We start from the raw sequence: 16,526 nt of genomic DNA on the forward strand, positions 1-16,526 counted from the left end.
TCATTTTCCAGGAAGTCGTTGCTGTGTGGTGTCACAGGGGTGAGGTCAGCATTGTCTGATCCCGTTCGGTAGGAGACTGGAAGGAGTTTTTGCAATTGTTCTGGAGGGAATGCTGTTTCTAGAAGCTGAGTATGAAAGGGGGCAAGCTAGAGTATTGGATTCCAAATCAGCTGCATCCATCCGTTCGGTATCATGAGAAAAGAAGAGTACCTGGGCTTCCTCTTCTTTCTTCGTTGACGGCATCCCTATCTACGTTATTTGTCTAGCGGTGGACATCCACGATGGCGTATGGGTGATTCAGGAGAGCGCAGAGAACAATGAGTGAACTATGAGGATGTTCGAGCAGTCTCTGAACGAAGCATTTTGCGAGAAACCATCTTCCCCGCGATTTTCCTATCATTTCTGTTTTGTCGAGGGCGTAGTGATCGTCAGGACAGCTGAAAGGTCCCGCATTCGATTGGTCACAGAAGTACCGACTAGGGTCCGCTGCGTTAGCCGCTGGGGGGACTCCGGGGGCGTCTTAATCATGTGCGGCGGACATCCAATGCATGTACATTGCGAGGAAACGAAGTAAGGAGACATGTATTCGCAACATGGAAAGCTTGAAAAGAACAGATTACATTCTTTGACGTAGAATTGAAAATTGTCTATACAAGGGTCTCGTATCTCGATGAGTCTTGGCCGAGGATGGGCACGGGGATGAGGACGGAGGTTCCGTTCAATGATGAAGTGGCAGAATGCTGCATGGTTTTATCACATAGGTTGCTCGAGCAAGAGTAATAGTTCCTGGCCAAAGTGTTATCGTGGACAAACCCGGCGCTCAGGGTTGAGAAGCATTTAGGATAACCAACTTCTATCGATACAATATCAGGCCCTCCTCAACTCTTGCCTCTTGCCTCATCTCCTCACTTGAGCAAATATACAGCTCCCAACTGGTGGCATTGGGTTGCCCGCCGGCACCCCAGTAGTAGCACTCGTCGGGGTTAGAGTCCACGATCGCGTACCTTCGAGCGATTATCCACGGGTCAAGAAATGTTGTTGTAGGCTCTTTATCGCGGACCACCGCGTCCTCGCACTCGGAACATGTTCGCGGGAGATCAATGGGTTCCATGCCAAGATCTCTAGCTCTCTTCTCGAGGTACTCAACGTAGTAATTTCGGTTGGGGCTGTCTGGGTATCTCGGGCTTTGCGGGAACCTTGGACTTCGTTCCTCCTTCTGTGTTGCCTGTTCCAGGAGCTCCGAGCATGGCTTTGGCGCAAGTTCGTTCCAGAGATCTCTGTAGTCGCCCGCGATGCACGCCATGGCGACTTGCAAGTTCATATCAGGCCGTCGGCGGACGAGTGCTCTCAACGTCACTTCCGCAGGAAGCAAAGGCCACCATATCAAATGTGGCATGGCGGCTTCAGTTGGGGTGTAAGGTTCGATATGAGACAGATCGTTGACCATGATGAATCGGGCCAGAACGGCTGTCTTGATTGCATAGTTGCCATAATCTATTTTCTGGAGAGACCACCACTTGGCAAAGGTGGTGTTGTTATAAATGCCGCGTATTACGGCCGCTTGTTCGTCATGGAGCATCTTCGGCCGGCGGAGGCGTACATATCGCTCGATATTGCCCTCATAAGCAGCCATAAGGACCAAGGCATCCTTGTTGGTAGTCGGTAGGTGCGAGAGGAGGGGAGTGTAAAAGAGCGCCATATGCTCGGGGGCGACTTCCTCGATGTTGGTCTTCTGTGATGAGAACTCATCGACATTGAAGTCCTCGGCGATATTAAAATAATGTTTTCCCCACTCCTTGTAATCTTTCAAGCCAAGTCGAACATCCAAAGAAGACCGCACTGCCGTATCGCCGTTCATGAACGCAGGTGACAATGGGTTCTCCGAGTTGATTGAACGGGCGTAGTCATCGAGAATGGCGTAACAGACAGGTTGAAGCATGATATTATCAAATATGATCTTGGATCCATTGTTTGAGGAATTGTCCCTAGCTTCCTCGGCAACAGAGACCTCGGGGAGGAGACCAAGCTCACTGTACAGATCGGCATACCCGGCGACTGCGCACGCCCGCCCAACAAGATATAGCATATCGGGGTAGCGCGTCAACAATACCCGGTAGGTTTCCTCGCTAGCGACGCCTGGGTACCAAATACAATAAGGCTTCTCATCGCTGGACATCATGTCCGGGACAATGTTACTCATGATCAGCCGGGCATTGCGGGCTCGGGCGAACGCTCTGTCGTCTGAATCCAAGCAGAAATTGCGGACTGTGTCTGACATGGCAAATCCATGATTGTGACGGATGCCGTGAATCACGCATGCCGACATCCATGTTTGGTCGGAATTGCACGTGCGCGGCAGCCTCGTACCGCGGAGTGCTTCCAGATGGTCGTCGCCAGGAGGCCGTTGAGCGTGAGCTCGGTAACGTGGAATTATGGGTTCTTTCTCATGATGAGATTGTTCCTTCTCAAGCAGTTCAGGGGAAGACGACATTCTTATCGTGAATGGAAGTTTGTTGTGAAACGAAGGAAAATTGGATGGGTGATACCATGAAGGTAAGGTAAGCATCGATCGGGTTGGAACAGTCTCTCTTATAATTCTATTGGTTCTGTGGAGTCAAAATGGCCTCAATACAGACCCGCTAAAATCATCCTGCGGGCAAGACTCAAAAGTTACAACCAACACGAGGTCGCCTCTATCATTCCCTGCCAACATCACAACTCAGCACTTTCAAGTATGGCTGTGGACACAGGTGTTGGAAGTTGCCTTTACTCAGCCGGCTAAAGACAGAACCATCACCAAATCCTACTAAAGCCACCCGGAAGCTATGGAGCTAATCAATGTCAATTTGTGATCGGACAATTTCATGTTAGGTTTGACGATGAACAGCAGAATAATCTCAGGTCAAATTAGGTGCCGAATAATAGTGGCTAAAACTTTTAGTTGTTGCCCGCAATAACAAGATAGAGATACCGTTAGGGAATGATTCGATGCAACCATCTTCTCGTACACATTCAGCTATCACCAAGCAGTAATAGCTCAGCTGGCCAAATCGGGTCACTGCCGACCTTTCCCTTCTGCGTCTGATGGTCGCAGTGCGCGAATTGAGATTCTCTTATCTACAATCAAACCGCCTATCGGTGGCTAATCCTCGTCTTCAGCAACCTTGGCCCATTCGTCATTGCCTAGGATTGCCATCATCAGTCAACATTATGGCTCATATGCGTCGTCTGCCACACAGCATCATCTCGATCAATATCCAAAACCACGAATCCCTGCCGTTCCCAGAACTTGATCGCTCCCGGTAAGAACGGGTGAGTGTGAAGATACAATTGTTTCAGGCCCGCTTCTCTCGCCGCCTTCTCCAAAGCCGAAACTAATCGGGATGCCAATCCGCCGCGTCGCCAAGCCGGGACCACGAAAAGTCTCACAACTTCGACGACGCCATCGGGTAGTAGAGTGAGCTGGGGAAACCGGTAGTCGTAGTGTTGATATCCAACTGTCGCAATGATTTGGTTGTCTGATCGTGCGACAATAAAGGCTCCATCTGGGTGATTGAAAAATGTCTTCTGGAACGTTGCAAGATCTTGCCCGGCCTTCATGGCGCGCCATTGCTCATCCAGATGCGGGTACATGTCCACGCGTGCTTTCTTGGCGAGTTCCAGGATTTCTGGGATGTCGTCGATTGTCGCTGGCGAAATTTGGATATCCATTATGTGTCTTTAAGTGGGCTGATCTTGTCGGCTTGTCGGGGCAAGTCGAATATGTTGATACCAAGGTGGTGATGCGCGGGGTTGTCCGAGGCAATCTGTGGTTGACGATGCGACAATGAGATGTTTGCGTTTAAGGTGGCTTAAGAAGAGGTAGGAATACAGAACAAAGAGATCTACAAGTAACTAGTCCTTTTCTTGATATTTAAACGCAGTGCTTAGTAGGTGATTAAGTTTGAGAGATTGATTAGATATAGCGAGATCGGCGTCTTCATTATTTCGGCGTGCCCCACAGACTCTTCGCTTCACCTCAACTAACAGGATAAAAGCTGACTAATAATGGCCTCACAACTTTGCCAAGGCGCAAGCAATGTCATAAAGCCAGGTTTCCCTTGCGAAATGCTGATGTTCTCGCAACTTGTAATTTCGCGACGCTCTCCATAGAAGTCATTGAAATATCGTTCATATAAGTGTGAACCTGGATAGTTATACTTTCTACTAACTTTAAATCTACGATTTATCACTTGTGAACTACTCATAATCCACCATTCAAATGGTAACCATTTGGAGACAATAGAGCATCCAATGCCACCACCACCTCCGCCACAGTGTTGTGATATCGCAGACTACACCTCATCGTGTCGAAGGAGCGGAAGCTCTTTTACGCGTGATCATTCTTAGATACGAACAATTCGTCTGAGCACATCGCCAATGCTCAGCTCGCATCCATCCAGGCTCGGGGTACATCCAAGTAACTCTTTCATCAGAGTCAGGAGGGTCGAGCGGAAGTTTTGAACCATCCCCGTTATATGGCCAAGCAGGCACAATGTCTGGAACTCACAAGAGCCGAGAGTTCTTTATGCCTTGAAATATCCCCTCCATAGCCTTTCGAATAATCTCTCCGGGTCGTAGACATTGGAAATCTTCCTCAACCGGTCGCGGTTCTCGGATCCATAGCCTCCATAAACGTCTTGATGCTTGCCCGCGTAGTTCATGTAGATATACTTTGCCGCAAGGCCTCTCTCCTCTGCAAGAGCATCAATTTCATCAACTAGCCTTGCTACGCTTTCCTCCACGAGGCAATCTAATTTGGACGTCTCCCAGTGCGTGGTGACCTGGATATGAACGAGCGGACCTTCTGCAGGTGTGAGTCCGAGCGCATTGCCGCCGTTCTTTTGCATAGCCTCAATGATGTTCGTTGATATCGGCTGATATACGAGCAGAGGTGATAATGTTGTGTTCGTTTTGCCGGCGGCAGTCATTAGATCCTGGGCATGAACCTGCCACAACGGGATAATATCTTCAAGGAATTGAGCCGAGCCCTCTTTGAGGTAGACGGAAATACCTGCCCAAGACTTGCGCATTCCATAGGGTTCCGAAAGGTTGATCGTATGAGTGGAAATATTGGCCACCAGCGTCGTTGTTGAAACAGCCCCGGGAACGGATATCGCGTCGGCGAATACGGGCGGCACATCCTCTGTAACCGTCGGAGGTTTGGCATGATACATGTAGTTCGCAATGATGTCGCCATATCCTGGGAAGTTGGCAATCACGAAGAACGTGTGCGCATCATGGTCTGATGGTAGACCATCAACAACCAGGTCCACGAATGCTGTCACGAGATCTGAGCTGGAAGATAGAGAATAGATGGGGTTATGAAGCCACACATCTCCCTGCTCGAAAGCGACGAGGTCGAATTGGGTCACGACGCCAAAATTGGAGCCTCCACCCCCACGAAGTGCCCAGTATAAGTCAGGATTCTCAGACATGGAAGCGTCAACAATCTCGCCAGAGGCCAGCACGACTTCGAAGTTGCGCACGTTGTCGCAAGCCCATCCATACTCGCCGGAGAAGAAAGAGATACCGCCTCCAAGGATGAGCCCGCTGACGCCAACATCATTGACCCTGCCCCCGACAACGGCGAGACCCAGTGGATCAAGCACTTGTGAGACATTGTACCAGCGGTTTCCAGCTCCAATGGACACTGTCTGACGGTCATCTGATACAGTCACCTGATTGATGCGTGCGAGGTCAATGGTGACACCGTCTTCGACATTTGATCCGCCTGCGAACGCCGTGTGACCGCCGCTCTTGACTGTGAACTGTGCCCCGAGAGAAGTGAGAGTCTTGATAATATCGGAGACCTCTATTGCGCTTTCAGGCGTCACGAAGCAGGCTGGATGGACCTCGGCCTGTGGTTCTGACCAGTAATTGTTGGAAATGGCGTATTGCGTCGAATTGGGATATGACACCTTCCCTGGTAATTGATCGGAGAGTACCATGCACTGTGAATGATTTCATATTAGCTTGATTTTCAGCGACTGAGATTTCTGAAAGTGGTACATACTGCGCTGCCAGACCTCATATGCAAGTTAAGAAGTTCGGCCGTGACGCCTAACTGCATTGCAGCTATGGATGCCAGTCCGGCGAATGAGGCTCTCATCTTGCCCAAAAGGTGCCCTCAACAGGGCTAGGAGTACGGACGAGCGCAGGTATCTAAAGGCGGCTTGATATTCTTGCACATTGAGGAACGGAGCTTTTCCACTTCCACGAGGTTACTCTCCATCTTTATGGTTCATTGGGAAGAAACATCGTTGTGTCTGAGATGAGCGAAGAAGCGCGCGGTCAACACATTCCAATGTACCCCGCCAAGCACGCCAGCGACAAAAGGACGTCAACGGTTCCATACCCGCGTCGATGATTGGTGTAGACAATGAAGCTTAATACAATTTGCCCGCGACCAACGCAGCAGTCAATAAGACTAACGATTTAGGGCTGGTGCTGATGGTTCCGGTCTGGGGTTGCATTCGCGTGGCGCGGGTTGGAGTAGCTCCGGCACGCACCTCTGCCGGGATCGATGGTTGACTTCCAGGGGTTTGGCAAGGAGCAAACATCAAAAATCGTATCATAACCAGCAGCTGAGGCTCTACACAGTAAAGCGTTCATCTCGGATAGATCTCATCCGGCGCAAACAAGTGCACCATGTGGATGGCAGTTGGTCACGTGGACAGAACAGCATGTGCTGCGCCGTTGGTTCGCGTTGCCATCCATCCAACGGAGCAGGCTTCGAATGAGAGCACGTTTGCTAAAGGTGTTTGGAGATGTTTGCAATTGGCTTTTTGATAAGATTTCGCATACGCACACTATAGATTATTTCCACGTCTTGACTAGGTTTCCGGTGCATGGATCGTTGCGGTTGGATGGGAGTTCGCGATCTTACCATGTGGCGACGAAAACCCAAAAGCAAACCGACTGATCAACGAACTCACGAACAAACATTTGAACAATTTAACAGTTGAACAGACAAACATGCAAGCACCAAGCATGGAAGAATTATAATTCCCGCATTGGAACACTACGGTTTACTTCTTCGAAGTTACGACTGGGACCGGGGCTATTGCGGTTGCTGGAGCGTCAGTCAAGTGCTAGACGGACCGCGCCTTTACTCCATATTCTGAGAACTGTCTTACGGCGTAAATTTCAGGTGAAAGACGCCTTACTCTTCAGAAACCAGTCCCAATTTTTGCGTAATTTAGGATTTCCAGATTCGGTCCTTTACCTTATGTGACGTTGGAGGAGTTCGAAGCGCCAATTGGAGAGCCTTCAGGGCTCTTGGTCGTATGTTCAAAGGTTTAAACAGACGGATTTCCCAGAAACAAGGAGGCAGCAAGTCTGACTTGACCCACAAAGAAATCAAAACTCCTCTCCTCGCCGAGGGGAAGTCAGCTTGGTGATACCATATTTCCGACGAGAATACGTATGATTAATGTCTATGAAGGATGCTTGGACTTTTTTGAGATGACGTTAGCTGGGAAATAGAACAAATCTCAAGATCCAGCATGACTAAGTCAACTAAGGGGCACAAAAAGGACAGTTATCATGTCGTTCAAGGGGTGGAAGAAGCTACGAAGACATGGGGTTTCACAACAGCTATAACCGAAGTGTCAAATGTAGTTAATTATCCTTGATAAATAAAAAGAATTCCCTTGATCCTCTCCTTTCTCATTGGCCTTAACATTGTTTCCTTGATCATCGCCTCGATACACCAGTAATTTTAGTCTTGAAACAACCCCGCGGGCTGCCAGGTCGTTTAGATCAGACGACAGTGGGGTCCAAGCTGCACGGCATTGATGGACTGCTGGTTGCTTTACCTCAAACTTAAGCATAGAAGATCTTATTGGGGGCGCTGATCATAGCACGTGTTCTATAAGGAGAGTAAGGCAGACCCCAGCCCCGATGAAAAATCTTTTGACGGGGCCATTGGCTTTCATCAAGTTTGACAACCGAGTTACAGCTTTAGCATCTTGCGTCATGGTCATCGTGCGGCCTCGTCGCTCGGAAAGTCGATAACTGCCGACGCCAGCAGTCTTTATTCATCTGAGCGTTTTCGATAGACTCCAAGAAAAGCTTAACTCTGCAAGCGTGTAACAAATATGATGGGCAACGTAATGGTCAAAAATTGGGTTTTTTGTATACCGGTGCGAGTAGTGCGATCAAGCCTCTACTGCACTCTCCAGCTGGCTCAACGAGCCAAGTATGTTCGTTCCTCTAAAGTAGGTAGTATGATACAAAGAAGTGTTCGACACGTGACGGTCTATGTACAACAACGCCGCTGCTCAACTCCACAAATGCTGTGATGCTTCTGATTTATGCGCGAACAAAACGCGACTTGGTGGACCAACCCCAGGATTCGACGTCACGCTTGCTCATGGCGGCAACGCTCTCGGCGTAGTCGCCGGTGCCGTGGGAGGGGTCAGCGTCGGTGGCCTTGCAGGTAGGACCGGAGTTGTAGGTGCCGAGGGCGCCGTTGACGGAGGAGAACTTCTGCTTCTCCTTGGTGGTGGCGAGCATGTTGGTGGCAGCCTCCGTGGTCCAACCGTTGATGAAGTCGCCGTGAGAGCACCAGGCGGGGCCGCAGGCGAGCTTGAAGGGCGCGGTGCCGCTCCAGCCGTTGGGGAGGACCTTGCGGAGGTCGTAGCGGATGGAGAAGCGGAGTTGAGGCATGGACTTCATGCCGGAGGGGCAGCTGCCACCGCGCTTGGTCTTGTAGGCGGTCTCGAGGGTCTCGGTGTTGACACACTGGGGGAAGTAGAGGAGCTGCTGGAGGTGGGTGCCGCAGGTCGACGAGGGGAAACCGTTGGCGTCGGTGCTGCCGCCGCCGCCGTTCTCGCAGGCCCACGAGGACTGGGCATCGGCGATCATGTCGCCCTCGGTGGTGGCGGTGGCCTTGCCGGCAACCATCTGGAGGTTCTGGGGAATAGCGACCTCGGCCTCTGTCTCGCCAAGGTTGTAGTAGGCGCTGAAGCGCGAGAGAGGCATGGGCTCGTAGGTCTTGCCGCCGTCGGTGGTGTAGAGCGGCGTGGGGATCCAGTAGACGGACAAGTCGTTGGGGTTCTCGGCGTTGGTGCAGCCCTTTTGGAGCTCGGCGCTGGTCTTGGTGTTGATGGTGACGGCGTCGGAGCCGAAGAAGGAGTGCAAGTGAGACTTGTCGTACTGGCCGGGGTAGACAATGGGATCGATGTTCTTGGTCATAAAAGGGGAGGCGACGTTGACCTGGGTGTAGGCCTGAGCCAGGCCGGCGAGGAGGCCGGTAGCGAAAAGAAGGGAAGACATCCTGTGTCTGTAAAGCGAACGAAGAAGTTAAAAAAATGAGTAAAAGGGAGGGAAGTAAGGAGGGCATACGACGAGGAACGAAACGTTGGAGAGCAAGAGAATGACCGAACAGGAAGCTATCATGAGACGAAAGCCCTTCCGACTTCTTATAGAGTATTCTCAACTCAGCTCTCAAGACTGGACCATGGCCCATTGCTGTGCCTTGTCGTCCAGAAAGGGATACCCAACGTAATCAAGCCCCTTCTGAATTTCCGACCAAGTTTCACGCCATCGCCTTTGGCAGCGGCATGCAGCCGAAAAGGGAACCACGTTCGTGGGGCATCCCGTTTTGTCCAAAGTGAATTAACTTGGCAGAGCCGCACGATGCCTGCGATGGATTAGTTTCCAAATGTTGATTGGACATGGACCACACCCAAGATCACTAGCGTCTGTGTTATTCCATTGTTATCCGCTTTTTCGTCCGATGCGACGATGAGAACAGTCCGGGAGATCAGCCCATTCGTAAACTCCCAGCAACAATAGCCGGGGGGCTCTTCTATTTTCCACCACGATCTATGACTTCTGCAGCTACCGTTGGTCGCACACACTCAAATATCAAGCTTATTGTTTATCCAGATCATGGTACTCCGTACGGTATCCCACGCTTGGATATTTGAATGCGTTGTGTCTGTACGTACGACTGTTTCTCACTAACAGTCCTCAATCTGAGAACTTGGCAACCTTATCAGCAACTCTAACCCCCTGACTCCTATCAGCAGGGATGGCTTAGCAGAGGCTCACATTTACAACGTGGTCCACCCACCGGAGATCTCAAGTCATGCAGTGAGCAGCAGACCCGTCAGGACTAGAATGTCTGCTATTCCCCAGTTGTTCTTAAGATCAACAGCACAAAGGCTAGATGCCCAAATCTTAAATTGTGAATTAACCATTGGCTGTATCAGGAATACAAACAACCTAGCCCGCGTTTGATTTTGACACCACGAAGCTGATGTTGATGAGCTCGGCACTCCTAGACAACGTTGGGGATGTATTTTAAGAAAGCGGCGGACGTGACTTCGATGTCACCCTCCCACAGGCAAAGTCAAGGTTTTCCTTCGTATTCTGGACCTTCACCTGAGAACCCAGTTTACGGAGTACCGAATCCAACAATCGGCAGAAAAGGATTTGCAGATGGGTCATGATCGCTCAGGGGCTCGTGTTTTTCGCCTTAGGTAAGCGGTCTCTCGCTCCCGGGTAAGTCGGTATGTGGGCGCAGCGAAGGAGCGCTGTTCTAAGCGATGTCGGCTAGGATATATGAAAATTCGGTTTGACGACTGGGCAGAAAAAAGACGTGTCGCGTCATCGATACATGTTCATTCATTTCCGGACCACAATGTCCTAGGAGGGGCCATCGAGAATCAATATGGGCAGCTCGGTGAAGACATAGTAAAACAGGATGACTTTCCCGAACTTCGGGGCCGGTCAATCGGCACCGCGGAAAGGTTGGGACTCTTGGATGCGATTGCTAGGGGGTCGCTTGCTTGCCAACAAGTGGGGATAATGCGACTTGGAGGCATAGACCATCCAGTTGGGTAGGTCATACCCCTTTTTACACGACAATTCTCGGCGGCTATCCGTTCTGTCAGGTCTGAATGAATCCATAATCTTTAAGAAGCGAGGAGTAAGCTTGCCTAAACGCCAGCCGCAAACCCCTTTAATTATTGGGTTCGATATTCAATCCCTGTCCGCGCATGGGTTCTGCGGACGCTTTCCTCTTTGCGGTAAGCCACCACGCTGCACTCGTTGGCCTGCATTATCGCCCGTTTCAAAACTTTTGCATCCCTGAAACGGGATGCCTTGTCGCGACCCCGTTATTCAAGAGCTGTGAACTGGTTCTGTCGTGTACTCAAATTCTGCCACTGTCTTTATGTTACCGATTACGGTCGCTACGGATAGTGCTTAATGAAGAATGCCTCAATGAAAAGATCAATGAGCCGGATGACGGCACTCGCATCCAAGGCTTCCCCCGTGTCCATAGTGATATCGCAACAGAGATAAAGTAAGAGATGAAGGCAGTAGTTCAACATGTTTGGGTACAGCAAGGATGATTTGGCGGTACAGACCTGTGCGGGACTCTAAGTAAACGTCCGACGCATGTCAATTACGTCGAGTAAGGTCCAACACATGATTAAATCATGACTCAGACTCTCTATTCCTTAGTCCAAGAAATCAGAGTGTGGCTCGACATTTAATCTGACATACTGTAAAGAAGTCGAAGTGTGTGACGATTGTGTTCAAGCAGGACAGTTTTCTGATGAGTTCACCTGGTGATTGGGGAATGAATATATAGCAAGCCAAGAGGATGGACAGTTGTATGTTTTATAGAATATTACCTATGTAATACTCGCAGTAGCAAACAACTTCTGAGTTACTAAACTCTGCATGCAGCATCGCCAGCGACGCTCTATGTGAACGTACGTGTAAGCTTGCTGAGGCGGCCTGCAAGGCGAATCCGCCTTCTCAGATAGGCGTTCGTCGACAAGGATCTACGTTGAAGAAGGACTATTGAATGTAAAGTCAACTCGGCCATTGTAGGGAGGAGGACAAGTTCACAAGACAAAGCAAAGACCAAAGCGCATGGACCTTACCCCTCGCCGCCCTTAATCAAATCTGATTCAGGGGCGTTACAGTCTGCGTACAGATATCCGTACGAAGGACCACTTCAGCAGGTAATTCTTTTTGATCTCTGCAGCCCGCACTTGGCTTACTTGATGTCAGGTCCCATTACGAATTTAGCAAGTGATAGCGGGGCCCACGTGATCATGGGAAGTCATCCCGAAGTTATTGTTTCCTTCTGGAGATGGGAAGACACGATGGCGAATTTCCAGCACTGTCAGCCTAGCACTATGGCAATGATGCCTGGTCAACCAAGGAGGTAGAATGGAAATAGATGACTGGCAGCACTACCTACCGCATTTCATTCCTTGCCCGGGGCCCGGCTACACGATCTTGGGACACGAATTGATGGGTGTGTGTAGACACAGTCACACAGTCCATCTCACTCTTTCCACCTGTCTATGCTAAGCTTCGAGATATGTCTATTCCTAGTCTACCTCAGTGGACGCCTCCTCCGCCACCGTACCACCGTCGCAGGGTCAATCACGCCATGAATCTACCCCTGTGATGGTGTTGTCGAATAGGAAAGCGCCAAAGACAGTCTTGCGGCAATAAATGACGAGACCCGTCTTGCATAAACCCAGCTGAATAGCCGGCATGAACCGGCAAGGCTTTTGTTGGCGCACCAGTAGGCATGCTGTACAACGTTCAAAAACAAGACTTCAACAAGGCTAGGGACACATATGTAGCACTCGGTCCGAGGCCACCTGGAATGTTTGTAGAACGCTCTGCCAAGGGATTGTTGTGAAATACCACGGGGCCGGCACGAGATTGACTCCCAGGGCTCTCAGGGGAGCTTCTGCATTTCACACCTGCAAATGCCGGAAAATCTTAGACATTACGGCGCACATATTGCCGACATTACCATGGTGACCCTCCCCTCACGGGGCTCAAGGTGGCGCATCCGAGCAAGACAATGTCTTACCCAGGAAAACGGCACAAGTGCGGAGAACGTGGTCTGTTCTAGACTGCGATTGGCAATCATAGTATAGTCCCACGGCCCGAGGCCGCGTCGACATATCGCTAGATATGGAGGATCGTGACGCGGCATACGCTCTTGAGAGAATGAAAGTATGGCTGAAATTTACAGGTCTTTGTGAATTTGAAGTTGCTGCAGAATCCATCTGAATTAGGCCTTGCAGTTGAGAAAACAGCATACCTACCGCTTAACGCTTTGTCCAGAGGGATTCAAATAGTTAAGGTTCGATTCCGAGAAACACCGCACTCCATCCTGAGTCTTTTGTGCAACAATAACATGAACCGCCTCTCTATGCGCGACTGGATTCTGAGGTCTCGCTCTGCTAGCCGGCATAGTCCGAGCCAAGCCAACGGCTTTCTTGTTCAACCATCCTTCTTAGCCCTGCGCATTGAGAGTTAGGGCCAGATCATGTTGACTCTAAGCTAATGTCCACAAGTAGGCCTTCAGGTGGTAGGGCAGAGGCGAAGCATCGCCTACTACTGGGCTCAGACGAGGCATGAAGAGGATATTGTTGCATTCTTCGAGGTGGTTCCCTTGTACAGGGGCAACTACTGCGGCATCGAAAAGCTTCACAAAGCATTCCAAGTCTTCTATTGCCAGACGATGTCAACACAATGGCGAGCAAAATCCGAGATAAAAAGAAGGCAATGTTGCCTCCCCAGACAATATTCTTTTCACTCTCATCATCACGATAATCACGACATTCTTTCACTGCCCTTGGGCCACATTCATTCTTTCAGTTTGACCTCATTTCTCTCACTAACCGTCAGAGGTCTAGTCATTCTTTAGTAATCGCTCTTGTCACTCTCTTCGCAATGGCGCTCCGTTCTATCGCCGCCGTTGCCCTCCTGGCCCAGGGATCTGCGGCTCAGGTTCTCGGGCTCCCGCTTCCCACTCTTCCCATAAACGTCGGTCTTACCACAACGATTGCAGGCATCGGTGTAGGCGCCAATGTTGGCAACACTGTCAGTGTCAGCATCGGCCTCGGCGGTGTTGCCACCGTTGTTGCTGGCGTTGGATCCACGATCGCCGCCTCTGTTGGTGCCGCCGGAGCCACCGTCACTGCTGGTGTCAACTCAGGAGGTGTCGCAGCCTCTGTCGGTGCTGGCGGCATCCCGATCACCGTCGGAGCCGGAACTAACGGAGTCGGTGTCGGTATTGGCGGTGTTGCTACCGTCGGCGTCGGTGGTGGTGGCGTCAGCGTTGCTCTCCCCGTCGGAACCCTCGTTCTCAACCCCGTGGGCGTTGTCTCAACCCTTCCCGGAGGAGGCGTCACGACTGTTTTCCCATCTACAACAGTCAGCTCTGTTGCCTCAAGTGTCACCTCAACTGTGGCCGTAGCCACCTCATCCTCAACGGCCGCAGGCAGCACAGGTGCTTCCACTGTCTCCTCCGCCACCACTGGAGTCACCAGCGTGGCCTCCGTCTCCACCAGCGTTGGATCTGCTACGACCTCTGTTGGCACCACCAGCATCGCCTCTTCCTTCATCTCGACTGTTCTCTCTACCTCCAGCTTCGTCAGCGGTAGCAGCACCATCGTGACTACCCTTTCAAGCGTCACCTCTGGCGTTACCAGTGTCCCTTCGGTCACCACGAGCATCGGATCAGGCACCTCTTCGGTCATCACCACCAGCGTTGCTTCTTCCTTCACATCCACAATCTTGTCCACATCGAGCTTCACCAGCGATGGCAGCACCTTTGTCACAACCATCAGCTCTACGTCCGAGGGCGTCACCAGCGTTCCCACCACGTCCACCATTGACACGCAAATTTCTTCCTCCAGCTCTACCTCCACCTCCACCTCCAGTGCTGCTGCGTCTTCCAGCGCGTCCGTCAACCCTCTGACTGTTGGTGATGCGAGCTACTTGGGCTGCTTCCGTTCTCCCACAAGCTTCCCGACCTTTGTTCTCACTCAGTCTGCTGCGTCCATGACCATCGAGCGTTGCATTGCTGCTTGCCCATCCAGCAAGTACGTCGGTCTCTTCGCCAATGATTGCTTCTGTGGCTCAACTGTGGACTCTGTCAACGAGATCTCCGTTCCCGATGACCAGTGCAACATTCCCTGCGGTGGCAACAGCGCTGAGCGTTGCGGTGGCCAGGTTGGACTTACCAGACGTCAACTCATCGGCCTCAACGTCCGCTTCACCATCTACATCCGTCTCGGACTGGCTGGTGGAACCACCGCGTCTGCCACTGTGACTACTTCTTTCACAACCACGACTACTGGAACCGTCACTTCTTGCCCTCCTGGTGTCTCGACCTGCGCCATCGGGTCTCTCACTACTGGTGTTACCACTGTCACAACCACCTACTGCCCTACTGAGACTCCCGCGCCCAACCCCTGCAGCAACGGACAGTGCTACGGCCAGCCCTGCTACGGCGATGACTGCTACAAGAAGCTCGTCTGCTACGGTGACTACGTCAGCTTCGACTACCCCTGCTACGGTGATGAGTGCCGCCGTCGCCTTGTGTGCGTGGACGGACTCTGCCACCCGGAGACCTGCAGCGGATACGACTGCGGCCGCAAGATTATTTGCAAGAGCGGACTCTGCGGATACTCTCAGTGCCAGGGAGACGAGTGCACCAAGGAGAAGATTACCTGCTACGGCAATGCTTGCAAGATCGAGACCTGCTCGGGAGATGAATGCTACAAGAAGTACGTCTGCACCGGCGACATGTGCGAGCACGAGACCTGCCCGTACACCGACGTCAACAAGAAGTACGAGTGCACCGACGACAAGTGCAAGGTCGTCACACCTTGCAACGGTGACTGCCCCAAGCCCCAGCCGCCGAGCACCCTTCCGTACCCCACCGGCACCGCCCCGGCCATGCCCCCCCGCCAGCCCTCCGGCAAACCCCCGCTATGCCTACGGCTACTCCTCCTGTCGGACAGCCTCCCTGAACCCATCTCCTCAGCCTCCTGTCGGTCAGCCTCCCCTGAACCCATCTGCTCAGCCTCCTGTCGGTCAGCCTCCTTCCAACTCTGCTCTGCCTCCTGTTGGTGCGCCTCCTTCAGGAGCGCCTCCTTCAGGAGCGCCTCCTTCCGGCCCTGTCGTTACGCCCCCGGCCGGTCAGCCTCCTTTGAACCCTTCCCTGCCAGTCTCGCCTCCCGTCAACTCCGCTCAGCCCCCTGCCGGCCAACCCCCTGCCAATCCTCCTGCCGGCCAGCCTTCCGTCAACCCCACGGCACCCGGCGGTGGTGTTCCCACAGGAGGCGCCAAGCCCCCCGTTGTTACCGTTGCCGGTTCCAGCAGATCTTCTGTTCCGTTCGGCTTCGTCGGCGTGGCTCTGGGCGCAGTTGCTGGATTCGTCTTCCTGTTGTAAGAGAACTTGGTGGCCAAAAAGACTCTTCTTCTCATGTACTGGCTCTTCAAATCGAGGAGCTTGCTTATTCACTTCTTCCAACGGGCTCTACATATGGGTTGCGTTTCTTACAATATTGGGTTCATGGTTGACTCCAGGTCTAGCTAGGAAGGTAGCCGTTTCCAGGCGGCTGTAGTAATTGTTATTGGTCTATTCCATTGCTTTAAGCTCGGGTAATCGTTGTGAATTTAGACTAATCGGGGATCTA

General features: G+C 51.7%; 4 protein-coding genes across 4 annotated transcripts; 1 reads left to right on the top strand and 3 right to left on the bottom strand.

Annotated features, from left to right (window-relative positions):
* Window positions 1-853: 853 nt before the first annotated feature.
* N0V96_003098 (uncharacterized protein) lies at window positions 854-2,278 on the bottom strand (the record flags this gene model as incomplete). Its single annotated transcript, XM_053189744.2, has 1 exon — window positions 854-2,278. One exon carries the CDS (start codon window positions 2,276-2,278, stop codon window positions 854-856), a length of 1,425 nt encoding a protein of 474 aa, XP_053052667.2.
* A 2,287-nt stretch (window positions 2,279-4,565) lies between these two features.
* Window positions 4,566-6,112, bottom strand: N0V96_003099 (uncharacterized protein; the record flags this gene model as incomplete). Its single annotated transcript, XM_053189742.2, has 2 exons — window positions 4,566-5,993; window positions 6,056-6,112. The coding sequence occupies 2 exons, from the start codon at window positions 6,110-6,112 to the stop codon at window positions 4,566-4,568; spliced, it is 1,485 nt and encodes a 494-aa protein (XP_053052665.2).
* A 2,243-nt stretch (window positions 6,113-8,355) lies between these two features.
* N0V96_003100 (uncharacterized protein) lies at window positions 8,356-9,321 on the bottom strand (the record flags this gene model as incomplete). Its single annotated transcript, XM_053189741.1, has 1 exon — window positions 8,356-9,321. The coding sequence occupies one exon, from the start codon at window positions 9,319-9,321 to the stop codon at window positions 8,356-8,358; it is 966 nt and encodes a 321-aa protein (XP_053052664.1).
* Window positions 9,322-13,770: 4,449 nt separating this feature from the next.
* N0V96_003101 (uncharacterized protein) lies at window positions 13,771-16,279 on the top strand (the record flags this gene model as incomplete). Its single annotated transcript, XM_065756739.1, has 2 exons — window positions 13,771-15,721; window positions 15,849-16,279. 2 exons carry the CDS (start codon window positions 13,771-13,773, stop codon window positions 16,277-16,279), a joined length of 2,382 nt encoding a protein of 793 aa, XP_065614506.1.
* Window positions 16,280-16,526: the final 247 nt, after the last annotated feature.

Source organism: Colletotrichum fioriniae, assembly GCF_027942845.1.
Source record: "Colletotrichum fioriniae strain IMI 355084 chromosome Unknown scaffold_3, whole genome shotgun sequence".
Lineage (NCBI taxonomy): Eukaryota > Fungi > Ascomycota > Sordariomycetes > Glomerellales > Glomerellaceae > Colletotrichum > Colletotrichum fioriniae.